Below are 27,084 nucleotides of genomic sequence, written 5' to 3' on the forward strand. Positions count from 1 at the left end.
TCATATCGCCATTTCACAAAATAAATCATAAATAAAAACAATTATCAAGATGCATCAGAATAAACATTTATGCAACTGTTAAAACCGAGTACACATAAACATGAGAAACAGGTGCCTGCACTGTAAAGGACAATTTCATAGCAACTAACCTTGGAACTTGAACACTAGCATTACATAATTACATGTAATCAGTTTCGGTAGGCTAGTGTCATTGAGAAAAGTGGTTTGATCACAAGTACTCGCACTAAAGGGATCAGTAGTAATATAGATGTTAAAATAACCTTAATTAATGCAACACTGTAAAAACGGTTTTACTTTTGCTGAATGGTGTTTTTTCAAAACACTGTTTTGTTTTACTTTGCAATTTCTTCTGAGCATATCTCCCGCTCCTACAATCACTAAACAGTCTTGATTAAAAAAGCGACGAGAGCTGCTTTTTGTTTAATACTACTTTGTGTAATTTTAAGGCCCCCCCAAAAAAGAACTACATACGAAAATTAATTCAACTAGATTTTAAAATGGGTGTTACAATTCATGCCATACGTCCGTACTTTATAAAAAAAAGGATTTATACTGGTATCTCACCAAAGCTTAATATATATTACTAAATTTAAGTTTTTATAAGTATTTTTTTTAAACAACACAAAAAATTGTCACTTTTAAAATGTAATACATAGTCCCTAGTCACGTACTTAAAACACTCGAACAGTATAAAATTTAGGTATGAAATTTGACAAAAACAATACAATAAACAAAAACACCTTCCGAATATTCAGTTTCGTATTGCATTACGAGGAATGCCACTTTATAAGCGAATGGATTATAACCCTGGAGAGGTTTTCTAGTAGCATATTCCTGGTATTTAAAGAGCGAGTAGATTTTTATATTGTAAAATAAAAATACCAACTTTTATAAAAGCTATAATAGCTAAAGAAATGTTTTAACATTTTCAGTTTGTAATAAATTACAGATTAATTTAAACTAACATTTACGAAAAAGTAACAACAGCTGAAGGATATTGAAATGAAGTAAATAATGATGGAAAACAAATTACCACGCTGTTATTATTTGCAATTAAATGTTTAATTTTTTAGTCTTCTTTTATCTTTGAGCGTTATCTGAATATTTTACAAATTTCATTCCTAAAGCTACAGGAAATAAAAGATTACCTGTAGAAATAATAAAAAGTACATTTTATATTTCATCTAGAAATATGTTTCCAAATCATTTTTAGAGTATATTCCAATCTCTCATTGGTATTACCATTCAGCACATCTGTGTGCATTTCCAAGTTTTCCCTACAGGAGAATATCCGCGGGATATTACATAAGCTAACATGGTTGTTACGCAGTTATTGGACAGTATCCTAGTCGTTTCCCGTAAAAGAAACACCAAGATGCACTGGTTACAAAACAGTCAAGTTTGGAAGATCTTTATTTCTTTCTTTTTCCTGTTTAGCCTCCGTTAATTACCTTTCTGATAATACTTAAGAGGATGATATGTATGAGTGTAAACGAAGTAGTAGTAGTCTTGTACAGCCTCAGGTCGACCATTCCTGAGATGTCTGGTTAATTGAAACCCAACCACTAAAGAACACCGGTATCCATGATATAGAATTCAAATCCGTATAAAAGTAATTGTGTTAACTAGAATTTGAACTTTAGAACTCTCGAGTTCGAAATCAGCTGATTCAGACCTACACCCACAAAACACATAGTCGCGAAGAAAAAGGATAAGGAAATTCGGTGGGTGCTAGGAAAGGAATATTTTCCTATCGGAGTAGCTTACCGTCTGTAAACAAACATTTACGTAGTTCTCGGAAATAGTCGTGATTTTTATTTTTTTAATAAGGTGTAAACATTTCGCTTTAGTGAGCTTATATTATGATGTCAATTGAGTCACTCATTTACGCACTAAAGAACTCTGAGATCTCGTTGCTAGATATTTACTGCAGCCGGTAACCTATACTGCGTTTAACAGATAATGTTCAAGAATACCCACAACAAGCTTTAATTTGTTAATTGTTTTTATTGTTCGTAAAATCTTGTTGGTCTTTCTTAATTTTCAAAACTATGACACATCCAGTGGTGTGTAGCAAATACTTTTTTGATTTAATTGATTTGGATTTAGATTTTTAGTTAATAATTTGTAATTTTGGGGTTTAGAAATATAATAAATAATGTGCAAGATTATTAGTAACACCTTAATTGTTTTTTTACTCAAAGATTATTGTTAATTTTTTTCATTAGCCTTTTAAGTTTTAATAATTTACTGGTTACAATTTCCATTAAAACAGAACTTTTAGGCTTCAACCATCTGGTTTCTGTTTGTTGTGGTCATTTAATGGTGATGTGTAAATAAATACTTTGATTTTACATTCCTAAAATTTTTGACTTTTTATTTATATAAAGATTATTTTTTCAAATAATCTCTTTTAAGTAAGTGTCAGTTCCTTAAATGAAGTTACTGTAGGACTTGCCTTTAAGTGGTTAGGAAACTCTTTAGCATGTATTTTAATTATATTTGATCAGTGTTGTGCAAGTCAATTAATTATCCTATTTTTCTAAAATTACATTTTTAGAGATCTTTGTAATTTTTATACTTTAAAATTTATGTTCTCTGATTTAACATTCAGTAAAATCAATGCAAATTAATTTTTACACACTTGAGATGTTGTGTTTTCAGTTTGTTGTATGATGTTGTATGGTTTGTTAGTCATTTTTTATTGTATTTCCTGAAAATTATTGGTAATTTTTTTATAATTGGTGGATAATCTATGTATTAGATAATGTATTTTTTGTGATTAAGTGTGTTTATGATGTGATGTATTTTATTAGCATGTTTTCTGAAATTGTGAGTGGATAGCCATTAACCTTCATGTAAAGTTGTGAACATAGTGAAGAATGAAGCAGCAAATCTTACAGTGACTGGAAAGAAAGCAGTCACATTAATAGTAATGGGTCAAAATATAGTAATAATATTGCAGTGTGCAATACAACTTACAGCTAATGAATCCAAATGTCAACTTAGAACTAGCCATAATGTTACCTTAAATCAATGAATTTTACTGACATTAAATCTGTTCTTACAAAAGATCATTAAGTATGACATGATACATGTGATATGAAGAAAAAGTAAACCAAAGGTCTTCAGTATACATAATTTGTTTGTTTATTTTTATAACTTTGTTAGGAAATCATAATGCTATTTCCAGAAATGTTAGTGATGTGTTAGTGATCAATAAACAATATCTAAAAAAGTTTATAAATTTACATTTAAGTACACTTGTTAAAAGACTAGATCTGTATGATTATAATTATAATATTTCTCTGTAAAAGATGAAGAAAAGCAGCTTCAAATCATAAAGATCAATGTGAGTCGTCTCATTCATTTTCATATATACCATTATGAAATGAGAACAGCATTACATACAAAATAAAAATAAAATAATGAATGTTTAAAAAATAATGGGTACTAATTGTCAGCATTCCACCTAATTTATTTTTTAATATGGGCACTTAATAAAAAAGAAAATATTGAACACTAGAAGGTTTGAAAGCTTATTCCTTCCAAGTACCATATATATATATATATATATATATATATATATATATATATATATATATATAGTTTATGTATTTAAGGTTAATTAGACAAGGTTAGCGAAAGTTAGATTAGGTTATCTCTCTCTCTCTCTTTCTGTTTTGCTTCCAGAACCACTAAGGTATTACATCAGAGAATGAATGATATCTATTAATGTAAATGTGTCTAGTCTTGTACAATCTCAGGTCGACCATTGCTGAGATGTGTGGGTAACTGAAATCCAACCACCAAACAACACTGGTATCCTTGATCTAGTATTCAAATCCATATAAAAAAAAGTAACTGCCTTTACTAGGATTTGAACCTTAGAACTCTTGATTTTGAAATAGGTGATTTGTGATAGTGAGTTAGTCATTAGACCAGCCTGGTGGACAGGTTAGTTATCTAAACATAACCTTATGCTCGCCAACCTTGTCCAACATTAAATAATTTTAAAAATCAAGGTTTTTTTAAAGGTTATATAAGTTTTAATGGTTTCTGGGAAAAAAGTATGAAAAAAGTTAAAAATTGGTGGCATCCACATAACTGACAAATAAATTTAGTGGAACTTTAACCGACAAGTACCAAATAATGTCGAAATTAAAAGTATTTATCCTTTCTTCCTTATATTTACTTGTTTAACTGTTTTGCACCCAATACAGATTCCTTGAGTTTACTAAAGCTACTATCAGTAATGTGGAAGCAAGGCAAATTATAATTGGTAAAAAACAATAATGGTAACATTCCTAGTCAAAAATAATGGTTACCCTATAATAGTTCAATCTAAAATCATTCTTAGCTTGTTGCTCTGAACTGTTAGGCAGAATAAATAAAAATGTTAATGCCCCCCCCCCCTGTGTTGAACTGAGTTAAGTGGGGATCATACTCCCATAAAAAAAATTGCATGCACAGATGAAAGACTTTTTTAGTTTAAGTATATGCCCCAGCAATATTTTTTAACTAAAATAAGTCATTTATATTATATGAATTAGAAGACAAATTGTATAAGTTGCTCATCAAAATATATGTTACAGTCTACTATGAAACTATCTTATACGGGTGTATGATATTGGTTTATTTTTAATGAGGTAGATCCAGAAATTGATAGATGGATAATGATAAAGTGGATGTTTGGTGTTTGGAAGATGATATTGTAAATAGAGAATGTATTTACAAAAAAATATTGATGGAAGACAGGTATGGTGTCCTGTTTATACTTTTTGTTGCTGAAGAAAAAAGTCTCATCAGTATTTTAATTTAGTTCTCAAATTTTCATTGTAGTTTTAGAATGCAGTTAAATGTAATGATAACTATAAATAATAAGTTAGGTAAATGTAAATTTCCTGAGAATTTATGGTTTAGAAAAATAAATTTAGAAATGTTTATTCTATATATAAGGGGTGGTTAAAATGTAATGTACACTTTATTAGTGTAACTTGCCAATAAAAAGAGGTAGCCAGTTGAAACAAGTATGGTATAAAAATACATTTATTTATTCATGAAGTTACCATTTCTTGTTGTTGTCACATGAATATCATCACCACAAGAATACAGGTGTTTCCTTGATCCACAACCTCACTGTGTCCATTGGTAATCATCCATAATGAAATGATTACTCTTAATTATATTTCAACTGCCCTTCATATGTATACTTTAATTTTACTAATGAAGCAAGTATATTTTATTTACTAATAAAGCAAATATATTTTATAAATTGTGCTATTAATGAAACATTTTAGTTTTTTTAGCTTATTAATATTGTTACTTTTTTGTATCACTTTATTAAATTTGACCTTGAACTGTCTGAATAATAATTGCTGATTATTTGTTTACTTGCAAGTTGCAGGGAATGTTAATGACAGGATGTCAAAAGCAACAAAATATTCTGCTCGCATTTCACACTTATTTGGAACTTTGTGAAGGTACAGTTCAGATTAAAATATTCAGTAGGCATAAAATATCTAAACTCATTAAAAAGTAAGAATCAACTTAAAATTTTTTTTTTGTATATATATATTTGTTCAACATTTAATAATACTCTTTCTCCATTAATATTGACTTGAATTTTTTTTATTAGTTGAGTATGCTATCAATTTGTATTGATAAAAAAGAAAAAAATCTTATAGGTGTATATATTTATATTTTCAAAAAATAATAAAAATGTATGTTAAATAAAAAGAAAATGAAGCAGATATGAACTATGATAATAGCAAAAGATATGTTGTGGCATTAATTGTTCAAGTATTCATTGTTAAAAATATTGTTCAATGAATATTAATTGGAAGGCTGAAATGAATCCTCTGGGGCTTGCCCCCAACCTCAGCAAGCAGGGTTAGGGATGCTCCTGATATTGAAAACCTAATTACCCATGAAAGAACATCTGGCAAATATTTTGTTCTTAGATTAAGCAGTGAAAGTGACTCACTGGGATCATAGGTGGACCATGCTGGAAGGTAAAAGTTTTGTAAAAAGCAGGGGTGGTAGTCTTTCTTTCTTTTTCCTGTTTAGCCTCTGGTAATTACCTTTCAGGTAATACTTCAGAGGATGATATATATGAGTGTAAATCAAGTGTAGTCTTGTACAGTGTCAGTTCGACCATTCCTGAGATGTGTGGTTAATTGAAGCCCAACCACCAAAGAACACTGGTATCCACGATCTAGTATTCAAATCCATGTAAAAATAACTGACTTTATCTAATTGATTTGAATTTTTATGTTTAGTTTTAAAGCTTTATGAATATAGAGTATATATAATAAAAAAAGGTAAGTGAAATAAAAGTTTTGAATACCATAACGACCAAGAATGTGAAGTATGTATCAAAAGTGTATTTCCTAATGTATTTTTTGGGCAATATGGCAAAAATGTTTTTCTTGTACATCTTAAGGAGAACAAGCTGAATTTTTTTTTGTTTTTGTGATGCTGTTTGCTACAAAATACAAGACTTGTGGGGAAATGTACAACCAAAAACTTTATACTGACCTTACCTAGCCCAGACCTAAGTATTTTATTATCCAGTTCTGATTTCCTGTGATTTCTGGTTCTCCATGATGAAATTGTTCCTTTAAAAAATCTCTTTAGAAGACCTAAGAAAGTAATATAAAAAAATGTGGTATGGATGATTCTATTCTGAAATAAGACTTTCAGGTATATTTAATGGGAAAACTTTTTAGCCAAAAGAGTCATATTTGGAAGGTGGTAAGTGCTAAAACCAGTTATAAGATTTTCTGTTATAGTATGTTAAGGTAGGATTAATTAACTTAGAATATTGCTCACTTTTTGTTATAATTTTGTAGGTGTTGAAAATTACATTTTTTTTTTACATATCTTTAATGTCTCCTGCCCATTTAGGATAACTGATGCTCTACTTTTTTAGAATAGATCTGACGTTCAAAAAAATAATAGTGGTATGCAGTTATTAATTTGTTTTTAACATTAAAAAAATGTTGAGTTATTGTAGTAGGTGATAAACCTTAATAGTATCTAGTAAAGTTATAAGTCTTATGAAGTCCACTTAATTGGGAGCTCTGCTAGAATTATTGGGGCAAAGGAAAGTTATTTACTCTGTTAATGCACTTGATTTTATGAAAATGTTTTGCAAAATTGTTTTTAGGATGATATTTAGCCACACTCTTAGTATGAGTATTTCCTGTTAATGTAGTTTATAAGTAGGATGGAATTGAATATCTTAACAATTTATTTACATTTCTTTTCCCAAACTGGTAATTTTAATGCTTTTTCTCCTTTTCCCCTAATTTCTAATGTAAGATTTGTTAAGACATATTTATCTGTAAATGCAACAGAAAAACAATTAGATATAATTTTAGAAGTTAATATTCTAATTGATTCTGCCAAGTTAAGTGTAGCTATATCTGATAAAGCTATTTTTTCAGTAAGGTAATAACAAGAAATTTTCAGAATTCCAGCTGTACGTTTATTAAGCTTTAGAATAACTTTACTTACTACCTTAGTCATTGATTCAGTTACATTAAACATAAATATTTTGCCTGAATATTGCTGTTCAGAACTCTGATTTGCTGCTCTAGATCAGAGTTTCTCTACCTTATTAAGCCCAAAACCAGTAAAATATAACAAAAGTTCTTTGAACCTCTACTTTATATAGGTCTTATTTTTCTTATCTATGAGGGTTTTACGATATACCCTTAAAAGTAAATCATCTTGAACAGCAATTTTTTATTTAAAAAAAAATTAAACCATGTGATGTAATTATGTTACTTGCTTGGTTGAGCTTGTTGGCCCTTGCAGAGTATCTGGTATCTGGCTCTACATTGTTAAACTTCAGTTGAAATTGGCACTTACGTTGAGATGATTTCTGTATTTTTTTTTTATTTGAAGGAGCACTGAAAATCCTTTCTCAGAAAATCGTTGAAAACTGTATGACAATTTTCAATACTTCTTCAAATAATTCAGTAAATTCACCTTTTGGATCTCACCTTCAGTGAGATCCAAAATTGGGCCAAACCAATATCAAAGAATTGCATTTCAAGTCCATTGTCACTTAAAAGCACAATTAACTGTTCTTTTATCGATAACAAAAATTCGTGATTGCAAGCCTGAAATGGAACGTAGACCCACAGAAAGTTATCAGAACAGTTATTTAGAAATTATGTTGCATAGTATTGAGAAATTAGAAAGTTGTATACTTTTCAGTATCCATTTTTACTTATTTAAATATTTATTTAATTATTATTTGCTTTGTTTGGATGATTTTCAATTTTAGTCTTTTGTGAACCATGTGTCCCATCATTGTAGACTACTTTTTGAAAAAAGCAGCTGTAGATGTACGAATTAGAAACAGCAGCATCATGAATGGTTGTCTCCCTACATCAAGGTTCAATGCTATCAAGTCCATAGTTATCATTCAGAAGGCTAGCAAATATAGTAGTCATTACCTTATCATTATAATGACTAATTTTATGAACACCATCGCATTGTTCTATATACTATGTGCTTTATGATTAAAAAAAGATTGTAAAGATGTGGTGTTAAAAATAATAATTATGTTTGTTTCATTTCTTACTTTTTATTCAATGATTATTCTTTTCAAAAACTAATTCACTGTGCTACTGTATAAGAATAACATTGTACATTAGTATATTTCTTCTTTTTTTTATAGTCAAAGTGTTGTGGGATGTTGACTACGATTATGAAAAAAATTTGGATATAATCTACATAAAAGCAAAATTAAAGAAAAACTCAGAAAAAAGTGATTATTATGTACCTATATCTACATCAGCTATTATTACCCCAGAGTGGATTTCAACAGTTCAAAAAAAAATACTAGGAAATAATCATGATTCATCGTAAGTTAAATTTTCATCTTATGATTAAAAAATCATATCTTTTTTAAAATTAGGTCATCTGTATCAAAATTTTTAAGATAGTTTACTTGTAACTTTCTGTATTTTTGTTTGTAGCATCATCTAAAACCAGTGGTGTAATGAAGAAATAACTTCATTATTTCTTTCTTCATCTGTTGGACTTTTGGTTAAACATCATTGTCAGTATGCACAAATCATCCATATTACATCTGTTAAATATACTTTTGGAATCAATTGTTTGAATCCACTCGTAGCATGATAGTTCATCTTCTGACTCATAATCTTCTTTATTTGCAGCTGTAGCTGGACAAGATTTTTTAAAACAATTTTGAATTGTAGTTAAAGATACATTTTCCACCCCGTTCTCTGTTGATTAATCTGATGGCGTCCAAAACATTTGGATTAAATTCTTTTTTTTTTATAAGCAGTCAAGTAACTAATACCAGTAAAAGTATGAAATGAAGTTTTAGAGTGGATAACACTGTGATCCATCAGTTGTAGCTTTGCAGTAATGTATGGAGGCAAAAATACAATTTATGTTTGTGAGGTTTTTCAGTATTGGTTGTGCTTGATAGTAATCATTTAGCAGTAAAATTTTTCTCTTCTTTTTTTCTCAGTTCACAGTCCCAATTATGAATTTCAGCTTCAAAAATTGTAGAAGTCATCCACACCTTTGTATTGGCGAAGTACTTAAGCAGAATTTTTTTTATGTTCTTAACCCCTTGTACCACACCATGGTGTTATATCCAACACACGTCACTTGGTCTGTAGTATGCGCATGCGCCTTTGGCAGTGGGAGAGGGCCTCAAGGTTGAATTGGGCTTGCTGCTGCTTTTCTCAGGCATCTTGAAAAACTCAGAATTGACAGCTGCCGATATGTTTTCCCCCATCTTTGGCAGTCAGCTGTTTCGATAACAATGTCCAGAAACTGATTTCAGTTCTTATTGTGTGCACTATATATCAGCTCAAGGAAAGAAGGACAAAGACTCCCAAGAATTGAGGGGAAAAAAAAGTTTCAGGGAGATATGGACTCTGTTTAATAAGAATTGTAAGTAGTACTATACCCCTGTCTGAGTACGTCACTATTGATAAGTTGCTGTTTAGTTTTCAGGGCAGATGCTCATTTCGAATGTATGTATGATAAAAGCCAGATAAATATGATTTAAAAATTATTTTGCTTTGCGATGCGAGGACTTTTTATTTTTGCAGAATTCAATATACAGGTAAAGAGAACAGGCCCAATAAAAACTTATTGCTGCCAACGCAATATGTAATCAATCTTTCTGAACAAATAAAAGGTACGAACAGAAACTGTACTACTAACTGGCTTTTATCTTGCGTGTTTGTAGAAGAACTGATGAAAAACAAAATTACTTTGGTTGGTACTCCCAAAAAAAAAAAACAAAAAAGAGGCTGCTCCATTTATCATAAATCCTAAAGGTCTCTCTGTCAGTTTGTCAAAATTCTTCTATGATAATCAGAAAATGCTTGTGTTGTTTGTTTCTAAGAAAGATAGTATGTGGTCCTCATATCTGCTATGCATTCCACAGTTGAAATTAATGAGAACAATAAAAAGCTTGAGGTAATCGTATTTTACAATTGGAGTAAAGGTGGGGTTGATGTATTTGACAAGCTCTGCAGCTTGTCAAAATCAGTCACAATAAAAACAATTGTTGGTCTTTGAAGTATTTTTATGGTGTTGTAGATGCAGTGGCGCTACACGCATATGTTATTCAAAAATTGAATTTTTCTGATGCGTGTAAGACTATGTGTTCTACGTGATCGACTATGCTTTTGGTTTCTTTTATTTTATTTACATTTATATGAATAATAGTTTCGTAATTTTTTCTTTATATTCGGTACATAGTACATATTATAATATCAATCACGATTTTATTTTTATTAAAAACTGTAGCTATGAGGTAAAAAACATGTTTGTTTTTATTTACAATTTTTATTTATAATGCTACACCCCGTATATTATATGAAAAAATGTTTATATGTAATGCTATTTTATTATATTTATAAGCTGAAAGTAAAGAAGCCAAAACATTGAATTTTTTAGATAATAATTTGTTCTATTCATTCATAAATTTGAGACTTCCAAAAAATTGGCTGTAAAAAAATTTTGGTTCCTGCAGTTGAGGTTTTTTGTTGTAAGGAGGTTTACTATATATCTCAAAATAACTGTTTATGCAATCTTTACCAAAAAATAAATCAATATAAACTTTTCAAAAGACTATATTTGATTTTTTCCAAATCAATGTATGTAGTTTTAAAACAAAAAAATAAGTTTTGTGGGTAAGTTCTTATACAATACCAGGGTGTGAGATTTGTGACTGCAATCTATGGTGTGGCACAAGGGTTAAACAACTGGTTTCTGATTTTCCAATGATCAGCATTTTTATTTTTCAGTTCGTCATATTCGAACACAGAAGAGCAGTAAGCTACTTTTGAATGCATTCTGCCAACATATTTTTTCCTTTAAATTTAAATGTATTTTTTGTAATTAATTTATAAAATAAGGCATTTCATCAGCATTAAATATGTCTTTCCATTCATAACCTAATTTTATTAGTGGCCTAGTGGTATTTTTCCCCTAGTCATTTGCTAATGTCATAATTATCTAGGCTGCCTTCTTCACTGCTAATTGTTACAAAAACAATTTGATGTTTATTTTTAAGTCTGTTCAGCAAACTATTGCTACAAACAAACCCTTTGTATCCTAGCTGGTTAGCAAAGTTAGCAAAAACCATCTAGAATTTTCAAAATGGGGTTATTTATGGGAATGTTTTTCACTTCACTTTGAGCTTCGACCAAATCTATTTTTTCATCTAGTTTTATCTTTACGTGAGGCTGAGTTTTGAAAGCTACCCTTAATTTATCATGGTTCTTCCAAATTGTTGATACAGTGAAAGAAGAAAGAGCATGAGTTTAACACATGTCAGAATTAGATCGTCTAATTCCATAATAATTTTTAATAAATGGAAACAATCTTTCTTTTAACATCTGACATTAATTCTGTGCCTCAAAAATTTATCAAAAAACACCCCAACATGCTTACAGAAAATACACACTTCAGCTTGAGTTAAACATATGAATGTAATGTACAAAACAGCAACAACCCCATTTAAAAATTTACTACTCGACTGTAAAATTATTCGCTCTTTCCATTGCCATACTACCAGTATAAACTTCATAATAATTGAGGAGTGGAATTTACCAGAATCATAAATAACCATTACAAAACTGTACACATCTTATTACTGTATTTGGGTTGTTTTTCATTGCTCACTTACTTATTGTGAAGAGGTCATTGCCTCCCTAGGCTAATTAAACACCATTGTTATAACATCAGTATTATAAACACTTAGTACTAATGACTTTAACATTTAATTTCTGTTCTGTATTTTAAAAATCATTCATATTTTTAATTTCTCAGGGAACAAATTTATTATTAAAAAAAAAATAATTTGTTTATTATAACAGACTTCTAATTTCGTTATTAAAACTTCACTATAAATTAATAATATAAGAACCAACCAGTTTGTTTATTTTTGTTCTTTGCAACTGGATTCTCATTATAAGCAATTTCTTTTGTAAATTATGAATGTGAAAAAAGTTAAATTAACAGAGTGTGAGTTATTATGTTTAACCGAATAATATATATATTTTTAATAACAAAAAATAAACCTTAAGAATGTTGGTAATTTTACTTATTGATAACTGGTTTGTTTATATTGGTGTGAATCTTTCTAAAGATGTGCAAATATCACTGAAAAGTTCTCGGTTATCAAAATGATGATGCAATGATTTGTTGAAATTTTAAAACATTCATGAAATCTCAAATGTTTTAGAAATCTTTAAATAAGTTTTACTAATAGTTACTTTACTAATGCAATTAATTTACTTTTTTTTACATCGTAAAATAAAGTGCAGTGGATCATACAATTTTTATGCACTATCTGTTTCAGATTTATTCTAGTAATTAAAGAAAGAGATTCATCTTCAGTGTATTATAAAGTTTCTTCTGGATTGGTCCCACCTCTTTCACCTGAAACTACCAAAAGAAAAAAGTCTTTAGAAGAAAAAAATAAATATTTACGATCTGAATTAAATAAAAGAAAAGCACAGATGTTTGATGAAGCTAAAAATTCATTATTATCTACTTCTACTTCAGTATGTGTATCTAACAGTGACTGTAAAGTTGTTGATGTGAGTAATGAAGATAGCAATAAAAGCAGTTCAGGTAACAAAGATAATTATGGCAGTAAGGATAAGTCCAATGAAGAAATATTTCTTGAAGATGATGACATGCCTATTGAGATAATTGAATTGTAAACTTTTTACCAGTTTTAATAATTGTTTTTTAACAACTTTTATTGTAACATGAGTGTGGTTTTGATTTTAATAGAATCTTTCCAAAATTAAATTAAATTTTCCTGGTAAACAATCTGTGATATAACTCTTTATTATTCTACATGTATGAGTATCCAACTCCAAACTTTAATATAATATCCCATATATATATATATGTATTTATTTAATTATTATAATTTATTATATAAAACATAATATGTATTAATGTTATTACATAACATTAATAAAATTATTCCAGATGAGATATGTTAAGTAATTTAATTTTATTCAGGAGGAAATGAAAACTGGTTTATTAATCTAGAGTGGTTCACTTGAAGAATTTTTGCCATAATTTTTTCTTTTATTTTAAAGTCGTGTTTACCCAGCTTTTTTCTTAAGTTATGTTTTAAATAATTGAATTGAATAACAAGAAATAAAGGAATATAAGAAAAAAGTTAGCAGATTAACAATATAAGTTGTAAAATATGAATTTCAACTGATTAATCACATATCTTATGTATGACTATTTGCAATTCATTCAACTCTATTACCGATGTTCTATATAAATTAACCTTTCATTATTCCAGTTGCTAATGCTCATATTATTTTTAAATATGCTGTAATTATTGAGATTTGTTACAACACTAAAATTAGAATTAGTATCCCATGCAAGGTCTGCAAAAGATACTAATTCACACACTCAATGGCCCATATTATGACTGATAACTTGTTTTGTTGTTAGGTACCAAATCAGTATTTTAAAATTACTTCTCATTTAAGTAGTATGCAACAGTTTCTTCAATTCTCAGTGTGTACAAAGATATCCACTTTTAAATTGGTACTATGTACTATTTTTATACAGATAAACAGCAGTATATTCATATATTTGATTTCTAAACAGAATAATATATTGCACATCATATGCATATAATGTTGCGTGCTTTAGATTAATATTATTATGGCTTGGATTTGGAGTGTAAGTATTCTAAAAAGTAAGCCAAATTATGAGATTTTTTACAGACACATTTAAACATGTGACACATTTAAGTAGTCAAAAAAAATATTTTTATGCTTTTAATATTAAGCTAATATAATGTTATTTAGTGTGTATTCGCATATAAAATATTTTAGATCTTCTTGCACTGTTAGTCTAATTAATTTAAATTTATAAATTTCTAAAAAATTTTATCAAATAGTAAAATATTTTTGTTTTACACAATTTTAGTTGATATTAATAATTCTTGACTTTTTATATTTAAAAAAAATAAAAAATAAATCGCTTTCTGGCAGCAGTTCAGAAATAGAATATGATATACATAAACTTCAACAAAAATTATTAAAGAGAACTGTAATAAAATAGCAAGGCAAAAAAAAACTGAGAAATTTTGGAAAATGGGTTGTGTTTGTATATATGAAAAACAAGGCACTTGGCTGGTGAAAGCTACATAAGTAAAAAGGATAAAGATGTTCCAGCAAACGAAATGAAACCTTCATGCCATGACCTGAAAAGGCAATCTATATTGTCAAGTATCAAAATAAAACTAAGAATGAAGTAACATGAATGTCGCTACATTACCAAAGAAAAAATCCATTCTTTATACTTTTAAAATTAATGAGGCAAAATGTTTGTTAAGTTATGTTTTTGAACATTCTGTTCACATCTAATACTGTTGTTATTAATGCAATTAAAAAACAATACCCTGGCGGATTAGTTGAAATGGATCAATGAAGATGACATACAAAGTAACAAAACTCCAGACCTGGTAATTCAGAATGTGATACAGTACATACATTTTTTCCAAATTGTCATTACTCATGGGTAAAGACAAGCAAAGAGTTTATACTAATATTTTTAACACAAAATTCAAGTTATTTAAGTAACTAAATACAGGCAGGTGTGATGTTTGCGATTCCTATGCGGCAAAACTGAAGGCAGAGTTAAATCCAGTTGAAAAGGAATTGGTTAGTTATAAAAGGAATCAAAAAGTTATGACTACCTTTCTGATGCAGAACAAAGATATACAGTGAATTCTATTGATATCCAGGCTGCAAAAAACCAGCCAGGCTCACAAAGTACTGACTGCTGATTTGTAGGAATGTCTTCTTAATAGCAAGTTTTTATAAAAGAAAGTTGTGGATATTTAATTACACAATATATGATAGTTTAAGTGGGATCGCATTTTGTATGATCTGGGATGAAATTAAGAAAGGACGTAGAAGGAATGAAATAACTTCAGTTATTTTTGAAATAACAATATATATTTAAATAACATAATATATTCTTGAGTTGGGAATGTTATGATCAGCTGATCACATTCCCGACTCGACCACTGAGTATATAACTTTATGTTCTGATAATTGTTTTGAGTAAACAAAAATAGTTTTGATGTGCATCTTTTATATTTTACATAACTATCCATAGGTCCATAGGTAGTGTACATCCACATGGAGGCTGACAAATCTATGTACTGATTGAAAGGACACAAAAAGAAATGGATTCTTTAATGATATAAACAAGGATTTTTTTTTCTCTGTCGATTTCCCCGCCTCTTGGAGCCAGATTCTTGACCAAGTGTAAGCTCAGCTCCAAGGGATGCCATTGCCTCAAACTACCTCAGAAGAGCACAAGGCCTCACCCAGGCAGCCGGGACTCAGTCTTCCTCGGTTACCATGCCTTAAATAAGGGAATTCCAAAAGGTTCCCCTCACTGGGACTCCGGTCTTAACGTCTCGCCTCTAACGAGGAACTCAAAAGAGATTCCCCGCCAGGACTACGGTCTTACTTTTACTTCAATGGCAAGGGAGTCCCCACCCGATCATCAAAGATGAGACGCTGGAGCCTCCCACCCCTCCTGGCTGAGGCTGTCCCTTGCAGATACCACAACGCAGCTGTGTATATATTCATGGTGCTGGCATAGGTGGAATCACCTTACATCCTTGACCTCCAGGTGCATGTCCGTGCGATCTACATGACAGACAGCGAGGTTCCTATGTGCAGTCCCTCCTCACGTGGCCAGCCATACCGTAGGCAAAACAATGACCACTTCAGTCTGGACCAAGACAAAACTGCAGATTGGTAGCAGTTACATCACCAGTATTCAAAAAAATACATTGTATGCATCATGGAACTGAATGACTTAAAAAAATTGCTGTATGATAAGCTGAAGTCATGATCTGTTTATGAAATACTTGTTAATAAACAGTCACTAATGCAAAAATTTGTTCAACTTCAAGTAGAGCAACAAACTACTGGAAATTTTTTTTTCAAATATAAAAATGGTGCAGCTTTAGATTTTATGAAATTAATTTAAAAAGAAACAAGAAAAATGACATAATATTTTCAGATCATTTGATGTTATTAGGAAGAATCCATAACAAATTTCAATGCTAAAATACAATGATATATTAAATCTCCTTCGGTTTTTACCATCTGAATATAATCAATTTTAGCAGAAAATATTATCAATTATAACAGAATATTCTGAATCAAAATGATTCGGAAGATTAGCATAAAGAACCAAATGATGAAAATACATAAAATTATTTATTTATGTTTTCAAATGTTTACGTGTAGTTTAGAATAATTTTATTCCTGTCATTATTTTTTAAATCAAAATATGTGATGGTTTTTTATGTTTGATATTGTTACATTATATTATTAACTTGTTTAAATTGTGAATTAACAATTCTTTTTACAAGATTAGCATATAACATTTTTCATAAACTTATTACAGTATTTTGATTTGATTTCCAAACTAAAAAGTTTATTTCTAATACTTTTTTTTTTGTAATTTAAGATCTTTCACTGCATTTAGTCAAAATAAGACTAATATTTTATTGCTTTGTATGCAATTTTTTTGTAGTTACAGTTTTAGTTCAATTCAACTTTTGGTTTTTGTGTTAATAAGACGTTTTGTGATTTTAAATTTCATTACAAGTATGGAATTCTACTGTTATATATTAGACTAGCTGGGCTATCTAGCCAAAACCTGTACCCTTGGGGCTCAGGTTAGTCCTAGCAAATCCCAGAGCCAACTCAGCATAAGCTTTGTAGTTATCATATATTAAATATAATCAAAATCAAATATAGTGATGCAATAAATTTTTTGAAAATTTGTTGAATTAAAATGGAAACCTCTTTCACGGGTGGTTATTAAAGTTCCGGGAGAACTCGTGATATACTCTGTATATATTTAATTAACAATTAGGAAGATTGTGTAACAGACACTTCAACCTAGGCATTTCATTAGAATTATTACAGCCAATAGGTGGGTAAAAATTTCCCCTTTGCTCTTCTCTTTGGGGTGTAAAAAGAGATTCAGTTTTTGAAAACTGATTTATTTATTGTAATTGTGTAAAAATTCATAACTCTAACTTTTATAAAATTCACTAAAATTTTACAAAATAATTGTAACTGTTTTTCACATGTAAAGCCAAATGTACATTTTTTTTATAGTCTTGATAATTTTTTCAAGACTCGATTCATTTTTTCCCGCCTCACATTAACTGTGTATTACGAAAAATTACTGTATTAAAATATCTTTACTATTTGCTTTTCAGGTACTTTATTCATTTCGATTTCTACTTCCATTCATAATTTAAACGTTAGATATGTACCGCTATCAAATACGCCGTTTGAATTTTTAAAATTGGTTGTACCATTCCGGAGATATAAGTAAATTTTGGAAAAATAACTGATAAACGAATGAACCAGCTTTTTTTATGCAAACGTTGGCAGTGAACATGGTAAAAAATAAGCCGTTTGAATTTTTTAAATTGGTCATACGTCTCGTAGATATAATGGAATTTCAGAATAAAATACAATAATCTTTTTTTTGGAAAAAGTGTAACTTTTTTATTTTTACTTTTCCAGCAATAGCATATATGCTGCTACAACAGCTACAGCTGTAACGGTAAATTACGAGTAGATCAGTCAAAAAAATTAGTCTTTTTTTAAGGTTTGTGCCTTAAGGTGTTTTTTCTCCCCCCCAAAAAAAACAATTAAATAAATTATAAATAATAATCTGCGAATATTTTTTTATTCCAATGGTCCCAAGTCCAAAAATTGTATGTATGTTGGCTTGTGTTTGGTCTCATATAACTCAGGAACCTGTGGACCGATTTTCTTTAAAATGGTAGACAACAGGTTCTACCTTCGAGAAGGGGAATGTGTTAAATGCTTGTAAAAAAACTTGAAAAAATGATCAGAGTGTTTTGGCCAAAATAAAATGTCAAATTTTTACTGAGGCACTTTAACAAAAAATGTTCTTACAAAAGTTGAAACTTTTTTTAATCGATATGAGAAATAACAAAAAATTGTTATTTAATATTCACCCCCCAAAGAATAAATTTATTTTACTTTACTTTACTTAGGGGGTATGACCGTATCCCTTTGCTGGACTAGGAATAAAATTACAACTTATGTAGAGAAATGTTTTTCCCGCTTCATGAATTTTTAGTTATCCGTTTCAGAAATATATTGCAGAAATTCTATAAAAATTAAGCTAAATATTCCCACCACTAAGTATGATCGACTAACAGTGTTGGGTAAAGTTAACAAAAAACACAGCTCGTATTTGCCAAAAGAAATTGGACTTTAATGAGAAAGAAAACAACTGAACTTATGTTAAATCATAACCTTAAAAACTAAAAAGAAATTATGAAATTAACGTAACTTAATGATACATAAGAATATCGACTGAAATCAGCATATCAGTAATAATAATATTAAAATGAGGTTTACAAATATATATCTAGAAAACAAAACATCAATAAACATAGTATGACTGGAAAAATATTACATTACTGACATATGCTATAATACTGAAAAATTAGCAATGAACAGATGTCATTAACTTAGAAAATTAAATTATAGTATATCTTAATTGGCACTGGCCTTTCCTGATTTATGAATAACAAACTTAGCATTAAATAATTTAAACATGTAATTCTAGTTTAATGTAAAAAAAGGCCACAATAAAATTATAGTACAAAAAGAGTTAATTACAACATAATCACATTAAAATAAGTAATAATATATAAATAGAGTTCATTTTGGTAAATAAGCTTTCTTGAAAATATAATATTACCAAGTCCTAGAACATAACTGCAGATCAGGAGTAATATTGTTTAGATTAATTTAAGAGAAGTAATATGAGTTCGGTTCATGAGTAGATTATAATTAATCACTGCGATTAACAAATTACATTAAACTGAATGATAGAGTCAAGTACAATAAAAACAAATTGTAATATGTTATGTTATGTTAATTGTAATAAAAAGTTGCACATGAAATAATAACATAACCTTATCTAAGTCACCTGTCGTGACTGAACTTAAGTGAATAAATGGTTTTTTAAACCAAACTTGAGATTGAAATGCGTAATGTAAGATGAACTGAATGTTCCACAAATATTAATGATAAAATAATTGTTTAACGTAATAAATAATGAAAATTGAACTTGCCTGTAGCACACAAATATTAGTAAGAGACGAACTCGTGAATGAAGGTAAAACGAATAATCCTGGGCGTAGTCCGCAGTAGCGTATCAGGAATACAGGGGTGAGACGTGGTTGAGAGGTAAACTAATACGTAGCATCTCAGATATGTAGCAACGAGTTTGGAGATTCTGCATCGATGAAAATATAATCAGCAGCTCGAGAAGATTCTGCGTCGATAGAAATGGCAGTTTGTAGTAATTGCAGCACTTTCAGCATAGAAGTAATATACAGAATTTGAAGATTAGACTTGACAAAGAAACGAGGCAAAAACAAAACATAGAGATGGGTGAAATAAACGAAGCACTGACGGATAGAACTAGAGAATGTTTTGACAGAGAAATACCGCAACGGGTATGCGAGAATGAATGCGATGAAAATATTAGCACAAAGGTTGAGAGCGAAAGTCATAGGCGTCTTTACATTGTGAAGGTCTGGTCAACTCTAGATGAGAGAGCGAGAGAGAGAGAAAGAACGATCCACAAATGGTGAGAGACAGATTTGAACTGCAGCGGTACGAAGTAAAGAAGTGACTGAGTCCTGGGTCCGCACACTACGAAAGTCTATTCTGGACTGAAGAAATAATGGCGTAATGAGAAGAGGGGGAAAACAAAGAAGGCAATAGACCGAAGAGTGTGTATGTTGACAACAAGAGCTAGTTTGCTGGTATTGGTAAGACAAAGAAATTATCATAGGCGGGAAGTTTGGGTAAGAAAGAACATATCGAAAATTAATATTATAAGCAAACAGACTAGTAAAAGAGTTACGTAAAACTAATAAAAATGCTGAAATACAAACAAGTAGAAGAAATGACGTGGTCGCAGACAAAGAAATGTATATTTCTAAGAACTACAACAATATTAAAAAATAGAGATAACAAAAAAACAGCTAAAGCTAATGTGGTTAAATAGAAATTGCTTTTATGAAACACTGCGACCACAGCAGATAAAAATAATGACAAAAACATTATTGAAAATAAAACAACTTTACGCATTAGCGTAAACAAACAGATTTCAGTATTGTAAACAACTCATATAGCATTTTACCAAATTTGTAGATCCTATGATGTTTCTACAAAAATTAAAAAATTTTCAATGGCTGTTCATACACCACTCCTTTAAATAAGTTTAAAATCTTATGTTATCAATGTCTTATTATTTATATGTAGGCATATCACAGTATTTGAGCTAAATTTCAAGTTTTAACTGGTCATATTAAGTAGGCATTAAGCAGGTAATGAAAAAGATTAGAACAAATAAAATTATAAATAAATAATATTTATTTTTATTATTTTAAATGTAAATAAATATATCATAGATAAAATTCCACGGAAAACTAAATGAACTGTTCCGGCATTTGCCCTATTGTGTCAAGGGAAACCGTGGCAAAACCTTGATAAGAACAGCCTAACAATATTTATGTCTAAGATATATTCTCAGATTACAAGCATATAACACAAATAAAAAAATCTTATACATTTTGATAATATTACAGTTTTAATTATAATAAATCTTTAAGATTTATAAATTTCTTCCACATCTGATATCCTTTTTTCCTGAAAAAAAAAAAAATTAATTATTATTATTAATAATAATAATAATAATGATCTACAATCTTTTATCAATAAAATATATCGAAAGGTTTTCACATGTTACACCCATCTTCAGGAGAATATAGAAAGAATCAAGTGAAAACCACATTATGTGACACGATGATTCATTATAAGTACAAGTATATTACTTCATTTCTAACAATTGATTATGAATATATTTTTGATAAAATATTACATAAGGCCTTTATAATACAAGAAGAAAATTATAATGAATGTAATTAATATATGGATTAACAGAATAAAAGCTCTGAAAGTAGTTAGAGAAATGAATTCAAATATACATATTTATAATTACGAAATCTATTCTGATCGGATCAAGATAAAAATCTAAACAGTATTTTGGTCCTGTGTACTGATATTTGCCATATATATATATATATATATATACATATATTATTTTTATCTTCAGACATTTGACTGGTTTGATGCAGCTCTCCAAGATTCCCTATCTAATACTAGTCGTTTCATTTCAGTATACCCCCTTCATCATACATGCCTAACAATTTGTTTTACATATTCCAAACGTTGCCTGCCTGCACAATTTTTTCCTTCTACCTGTCCCTCCAATATTAATGCAACTATTCCAGGATGCCTTAATATGTAAGCCTATAAGTCTGTCTCTTCTTTTAGCTATATTTTTCCAAATACTTCTTTCTTCATCTATTTGCCGCAACACTTCCTCATTTTCACTTTATCCACCCGTCTGATTTTTAACATTCTCCTATAGCACCACATTTCAAAAGCTTCTAATCTTTATATATATATTTCTGGATTTTGCCACAAAAAAAAAACAGATCTGTTATGTTTCGATTATAAATAAATCAAAAAAATTATTTTGCTTTAATGAGCAACGATCGTTTGCTGTGCTTAATTTCCAAAATGTATCACAGAATTTTGCCTTTCACACGAGTGACGTAAACTAACAAATCGATTTCAACTTTATATGAGGGAGGTAAAATTTTATGAATCTGTTTCCTTTTTTTAACCAAAATTTCTTTTACTACCTGTTTAGACTACCTAATAACATATAGACCGGCAGTCTGGTATTTGGAACTCTTGCTAATTGTAATCTTAGTTAGCAATTGTTTTACTATTAAAGCTAAATATTTAAAACTAATATTCGAGTATAAAATAAATAATACGGTACGTACAACCTATTAGACCCTAGTCAAATATACATCGACTGCTCTCGCATGATTTGTATCGATGATGTATTTTGATTTGTATTTACTGATGCAAATGTCTGCCGAGGCATTTACATCGGTGACATACCATTCGAGGCCTAGCTGATGATTGCAAGATGTAATCGGCTAGAGAACCTAAACACGACCTCCTGTAAAGCGAACGTCACAAGGTGGGTGTCTTCTCCCTACACGGTTGGGATGCTCTCCGATGTATAACAAATTGTTAGGGAAGTAGGATGTAGGGGGTATTTCGAAAGAAATGACTGGCACTAAATAGGAAAACTTGGAGAGTTGCATCAAACCAGTCAAATGACTGAAGATAAAAAAAAATAGAATTGTGTTCAGACTGATGATGGATCCCATGAAATTTGGTATTAGTTTTTTTAGATTTTTCTGTTACTGTGTATTGGTGGTTAAGTTATTATGAATATGTAAATATGTAAATATATATATATATATATATATATATATATATAAAACTTTTTATGACTGCATAAGAACATTTTAGTCAGTCCATTATCCAAGTCGTTTTGATTGACTGTTTGGGCCTTGTGATCCTCCCAGTACTTTTTATTATGTTCCCTTCTTGTGCCCTTTCTAGTGTTAAAAATGTGTGTTTTTCTGAAGCGAGTGTTTTTTTCTTCATTTTCTTATTTAATTTATCTTACCTGTTGTGTCTTCTGGTGCAAGGCCGATTTCCTTCAGATCCTCTCTTATTTCTCTGATCCATTTGCATCCTGTCTTGATGTTTTATAAGTTGAGATTGTACTGTACTAGAACTTTCTTGAAGTCTTACATCTTCTGATTCAAGAAGATTACTGCGTTTAAATTTTGGAGTAATAAATTGTAAATTAATGATCAAAAAATTAGCAAATTTCAAATATTAATTATGATTCTGATCATCTAAAAATATTCTGTTGTTGCCTGCTGTAAGGTATTTCTATGTACCATTATCTACGCTTCCAGCTTGGTAGCAGCCGTGCTGTAATGAACATTTGTCACTGGGTTCTTGGTATTGGTGATAGACATCTAAATAATTCACTTATTCGTACAACTGATGGTCATTTATTTGGTATTGATTTTGGTCATGCGTTTGGTTCTGCTACACAGTACCTTGAAGTATCTGAGTTGATACCATTCAGACTTACACCAAAAATACTTAATCTATTTTCACCATTTAAAGAAACTGGTAAGAAAGTGTATCTTTAATTTCTCATTGAAATTCTTCATTAATCGCCATTTATTACTTAATTTCTACATTAATCAATTACTAAAATTAAAACTATATTTTATTATTAAATTTCATTAGTTTTCATCATGTCATTGGTTTATTTTTATTTTTGTACAATGCTGTGTTAGCTTGTATTTTAAAACTGTTTACAGTTAATGAAATTAATAATGTGATTTATTCACATTATTAATTTATATTGCTTCAAACTGTAACTTTCTTTTACCTGCAATAAAAATATATAAATGACTTGTGTATTTATTCATTTTTTCATAATTAATTTTAGTGTACTGTTGTAATTGCATTTTATAATATTATGCATGTTCAAAAATTTATGTCTACGTCCAGATTTGTTTTCAAATTTTAATGTTTAACTATATATAATTTTTTTTTGTTTTTAATTAAACGTGAATGTCGTTTTTTTCTTTTTCCTATTTTTGAAACCTTTATGTATTATTTTTAAATTTATCTATTAGGTTGAATTGAATACATTTATTACCAAATTACAGTTGAATTTATAACAAAAGGGCTTCTATAAAAATAAAAACTATAATGCTATAATAAAAAATAATAAAATGCTCTATAATGTTAATTTCAGAATTTAAAAATCATAATATTTGTTTACAAACATAAAAAATATGTAATTATTATTCTGAAGTGATCCGCTAGTGAAAAAACAACTGTAGAAATTTTAGGTTTCTTAGTTCTAGTTTATAAAACTGGAAATGAAACTCTAATGTTGCAAAGAAAGAAAATGAGAGGCAATATAAAATCTGGAACAAAAGAACTAAAATTTGAAAAGATTCAGAAAAAATTCTACTTGTTTTTTAAGTGATTATTATGCTGAGCAATTAATATAATAAGCGCAATTCAGTTAACTTGTTTCTTACAACTAATAATGACTTCTAATTAAAAACATAAATACTATATTTCTTTGATTTTTTGTCAGAATTATGAAAAATCATTCTAATATATAGTATTTAATATTAAAGTAGTACTGCAAAAGAAACTTCATTAAGGCTCGCATTACCAAGCAGAGTATTCTGACTACGCCAGGTTGATTTTTTCCCTATAATAATTTTATCTGAAGAGATACATACTTGTGGTTTCACGATTGCCCTAAAATGATTGAAATTGTATTCACACTTGTGACTCACCCATTTTTTTGTTGTTATAGTTATTGATGGGATATATCGGTAGGGTTGTGAGACTACCCCGTTTAATATGAAATGTCTTTTCTTATTTTTCAAAAATGACAACAGATGATTTTTTCACCGGTTTTCCCTTGGCTGCTGAACTAATAAAATGAAACACAACACTGGTTGGTACCCTGGATTCCAATAAGAAAGAGATTCCAAAGGAATTTTTGCCAGACAGAAAGAAAGAAGTTCATTCTTCAATGTTTGATTTCACAAATGACTTGACTGTGGTTTCCTATGTTCCAAAAACGGGCAAGTCTGTAATGTTACTCTTCACTCAGCATAATGAGAGGCAAGTGAGTGGTGAAGAAGGTGAATACAAACCTGAAATAAAACTCCGTTACAACAAAATTAAAGGTGCTGCAGATAATGCAGACAAAATGACAAGAGAATACAATTGTATTAGAGGAACCAAGCTGTGACCGCTAAGAGCTTTCATGGAGATGGTAGATATTACAGCACTGAATGTATATATTCTTTACACACAAAGATTTCCTGAGTGGCCGAAGAATAATCACGGCCCATGGAAACCCTTCATGACTGAGTTGACATTTGGACTCAGCAAAGGCAACATGGAGGAAGTGCTAGAAATATCAACGGTCTTCATAACGATGTACAAGATGAACTGAAAGCATGCAGTATTGAAATTCTGACAGCAATGGTCCATCCACAGAATTCCAGCTTACCAACACCAGAGGAAAGTCAAGATTGCAAGAGAAACGAAGATCATAAAACAAGATTCCGTTGTGTAGCATGCAAGAAACCTGTTTGTATTACACACAGAGAAGAAACTGTTATTGTGAAGCGCATGTTGTGCAAAAATGTACCCGAATGAACAGATCAAAAATGTTATTTGTTATTTTGACGTCAAGTACTAGTTTACTGCAATGACAGCTAAGTGTATACATTTTTAATTTTACAGGTGTCCAATATTAAATTTCTCTTGTGAACTGAAAATCTATGTTCAGTTTAAATAATTTTATTTATTTGAAAAACTGTATTTCAATACTAAATAAAGCTATTCATTAAAAATAACAGTCTTAAAACAAATATTACACTAAATCACAAAATTGTATTGGGGTAATCAAAATACCTTGCTTGGCAAAATAAAGGTGTCGAAAAGCTTGACAACAGGAGGGTTAATCTAGATCGGATCTAAGCCACACCATCAGACAGATGAAAATAAATTATTAATGTCATTACAGCAAAAAATCTTCTATTTGAAAAATTATATTTTACAAACCAGGAATAAATACTAGTTAATTTGTGATATAATACATTATACTTGTTCTTTTGTGCGCATTTATTGTTGAGATTCAATTTCTTTGAAGTTTGAAGAGAATCTTTAAATTTCAGGAATTCTGAAAATTCAAATTCATAATTATTATACAAACATTTAGAGTCATACATAGCTTAGCGATTTGAATTATAATGAAAAAGGACTGTAAGTCTAACAAGTATTTCCACTAAAACTGCTAGCAGTCTTAGTAATCACTTCATAATGCTGGGCAGAAAAAAAGATTTGTACTATTAAGCATTATGTTTCTAGTGTATAACTATTCTACACAAACATGGAGAGACTAATTTTTTTAACCGATGATTAAGATCGAGAAGAGTTTCAAAGAGAAGCTTTCTGTTTTGCAATACTATTTAAAAATTTTACTGAAAAATAAAACATTTTTTCTGGTAAATTTAAGAAATATTACCTGATTGTAGAATGATTCTTACCAGATTGTAGAATCTTACTTATGATTGTAGAATGGTGCACTTGTCTTGTACAAGAAGTCGTACAGTATTAAATAATTTAACTGTAATCTGGTGAAAATTTCTTTCTCATTGTTTCAGATTCCTCTCTCTAAAGTTAATGAATAAGAAAAGCTAAAATCACTGCAAACATGGCTGTAAATAAAAAAAAATATATTAAATCCCTTAGCATAAGGGCAACAAAAGTTAATAATTTTTTATCAGCTATTATAAAATTTAATAATAGATATTAATCACCTTAATTCATTCTTCCTGACAGTCAAATAGTCATTACAAAAAAAAATTGCACATTTGGTTTAAATAAACAGGGAATTATATTT

General features: G+C 29.5%; 1 protein-coding gene across 4 annotated transcripts; it reads left to right on the forward strand.

Annotated features, from left to right (window-relative positions):
* Positions 1-1,716: 1,716 nt before the first annotated feature.
* LOC142325207 (uncharacterized) lies at positions 1,717-18,086 on the forward strand. 4 transcript variants are annotated; one of them, XM_075366653.1, is made up of 5 exons: positions 1,717-2,087; positions 5,429-5,504; positions 8,717-8,903; positions 12,896-13,258; positions 17,840-18,086. In XM_075366653.1, exons 1-5 carry the CDS (start codon positions 2,073-2,075, stop codon positions 17,874-17,876), a joined length of 678 nt encoding a protein of 225 aa, XP_075222768.1. In that variant the 5' UTR covers positions 1,717-2,072; the 3' UTR covers positions 17,877-18,086. The 4 variants fall into 4 exon arrangements, with proteins under 4 accessions (XP_075222768.1, XP_075222770.1, XP_075222767.1 ...); XM_075366655.1 differs by having other exon boundaries at positions 1,718-2,087; positions 5,423-5,504; positions 12,896-13,136; XM_075366652.1 differs by having other exon boundaries at positions 1,719-2,087; positions 5,423-5,504; positions 17,840-18,084.
* The last annotated feature ends 8,998 nt before the right edge of the window (positions 18,087-27,084 follow it).

The sequence above is a fragment of the Lycorma delicatula genome, chromosome 5 (assembly GCF_047948215.1).
Source record: "Lycorma delicatula isolate Av1 chromosome 5, ASM4794821v1, whole genome shotgun sequence".
Classification (NCBI taxonomy): domain Eukaryota; kingdom Metazoa; phylum Arthropoda; class Insecta; order Hemiptera; family Fulgoridae; genus Lycorma; species Lycorma delicatula.

Coding starts and splice junctions, on each gene's coding strand:
- LOC142325207 (XM_075366652.1), top strand. Junction 8,904..12,895: donor GGAAATAATCATGATTCATC/GTAAGTTAAATT, acceptor TATCTGTTTCAG/ATTTATTCTAGTAATTAAAG. Junction 13,259..17,839: donor CCTATTGAGATAATTGAATT/GTAAACTTTTTA, acceptor TTTGCTTTTCAG/GTACTTTATTCATTTCGATT.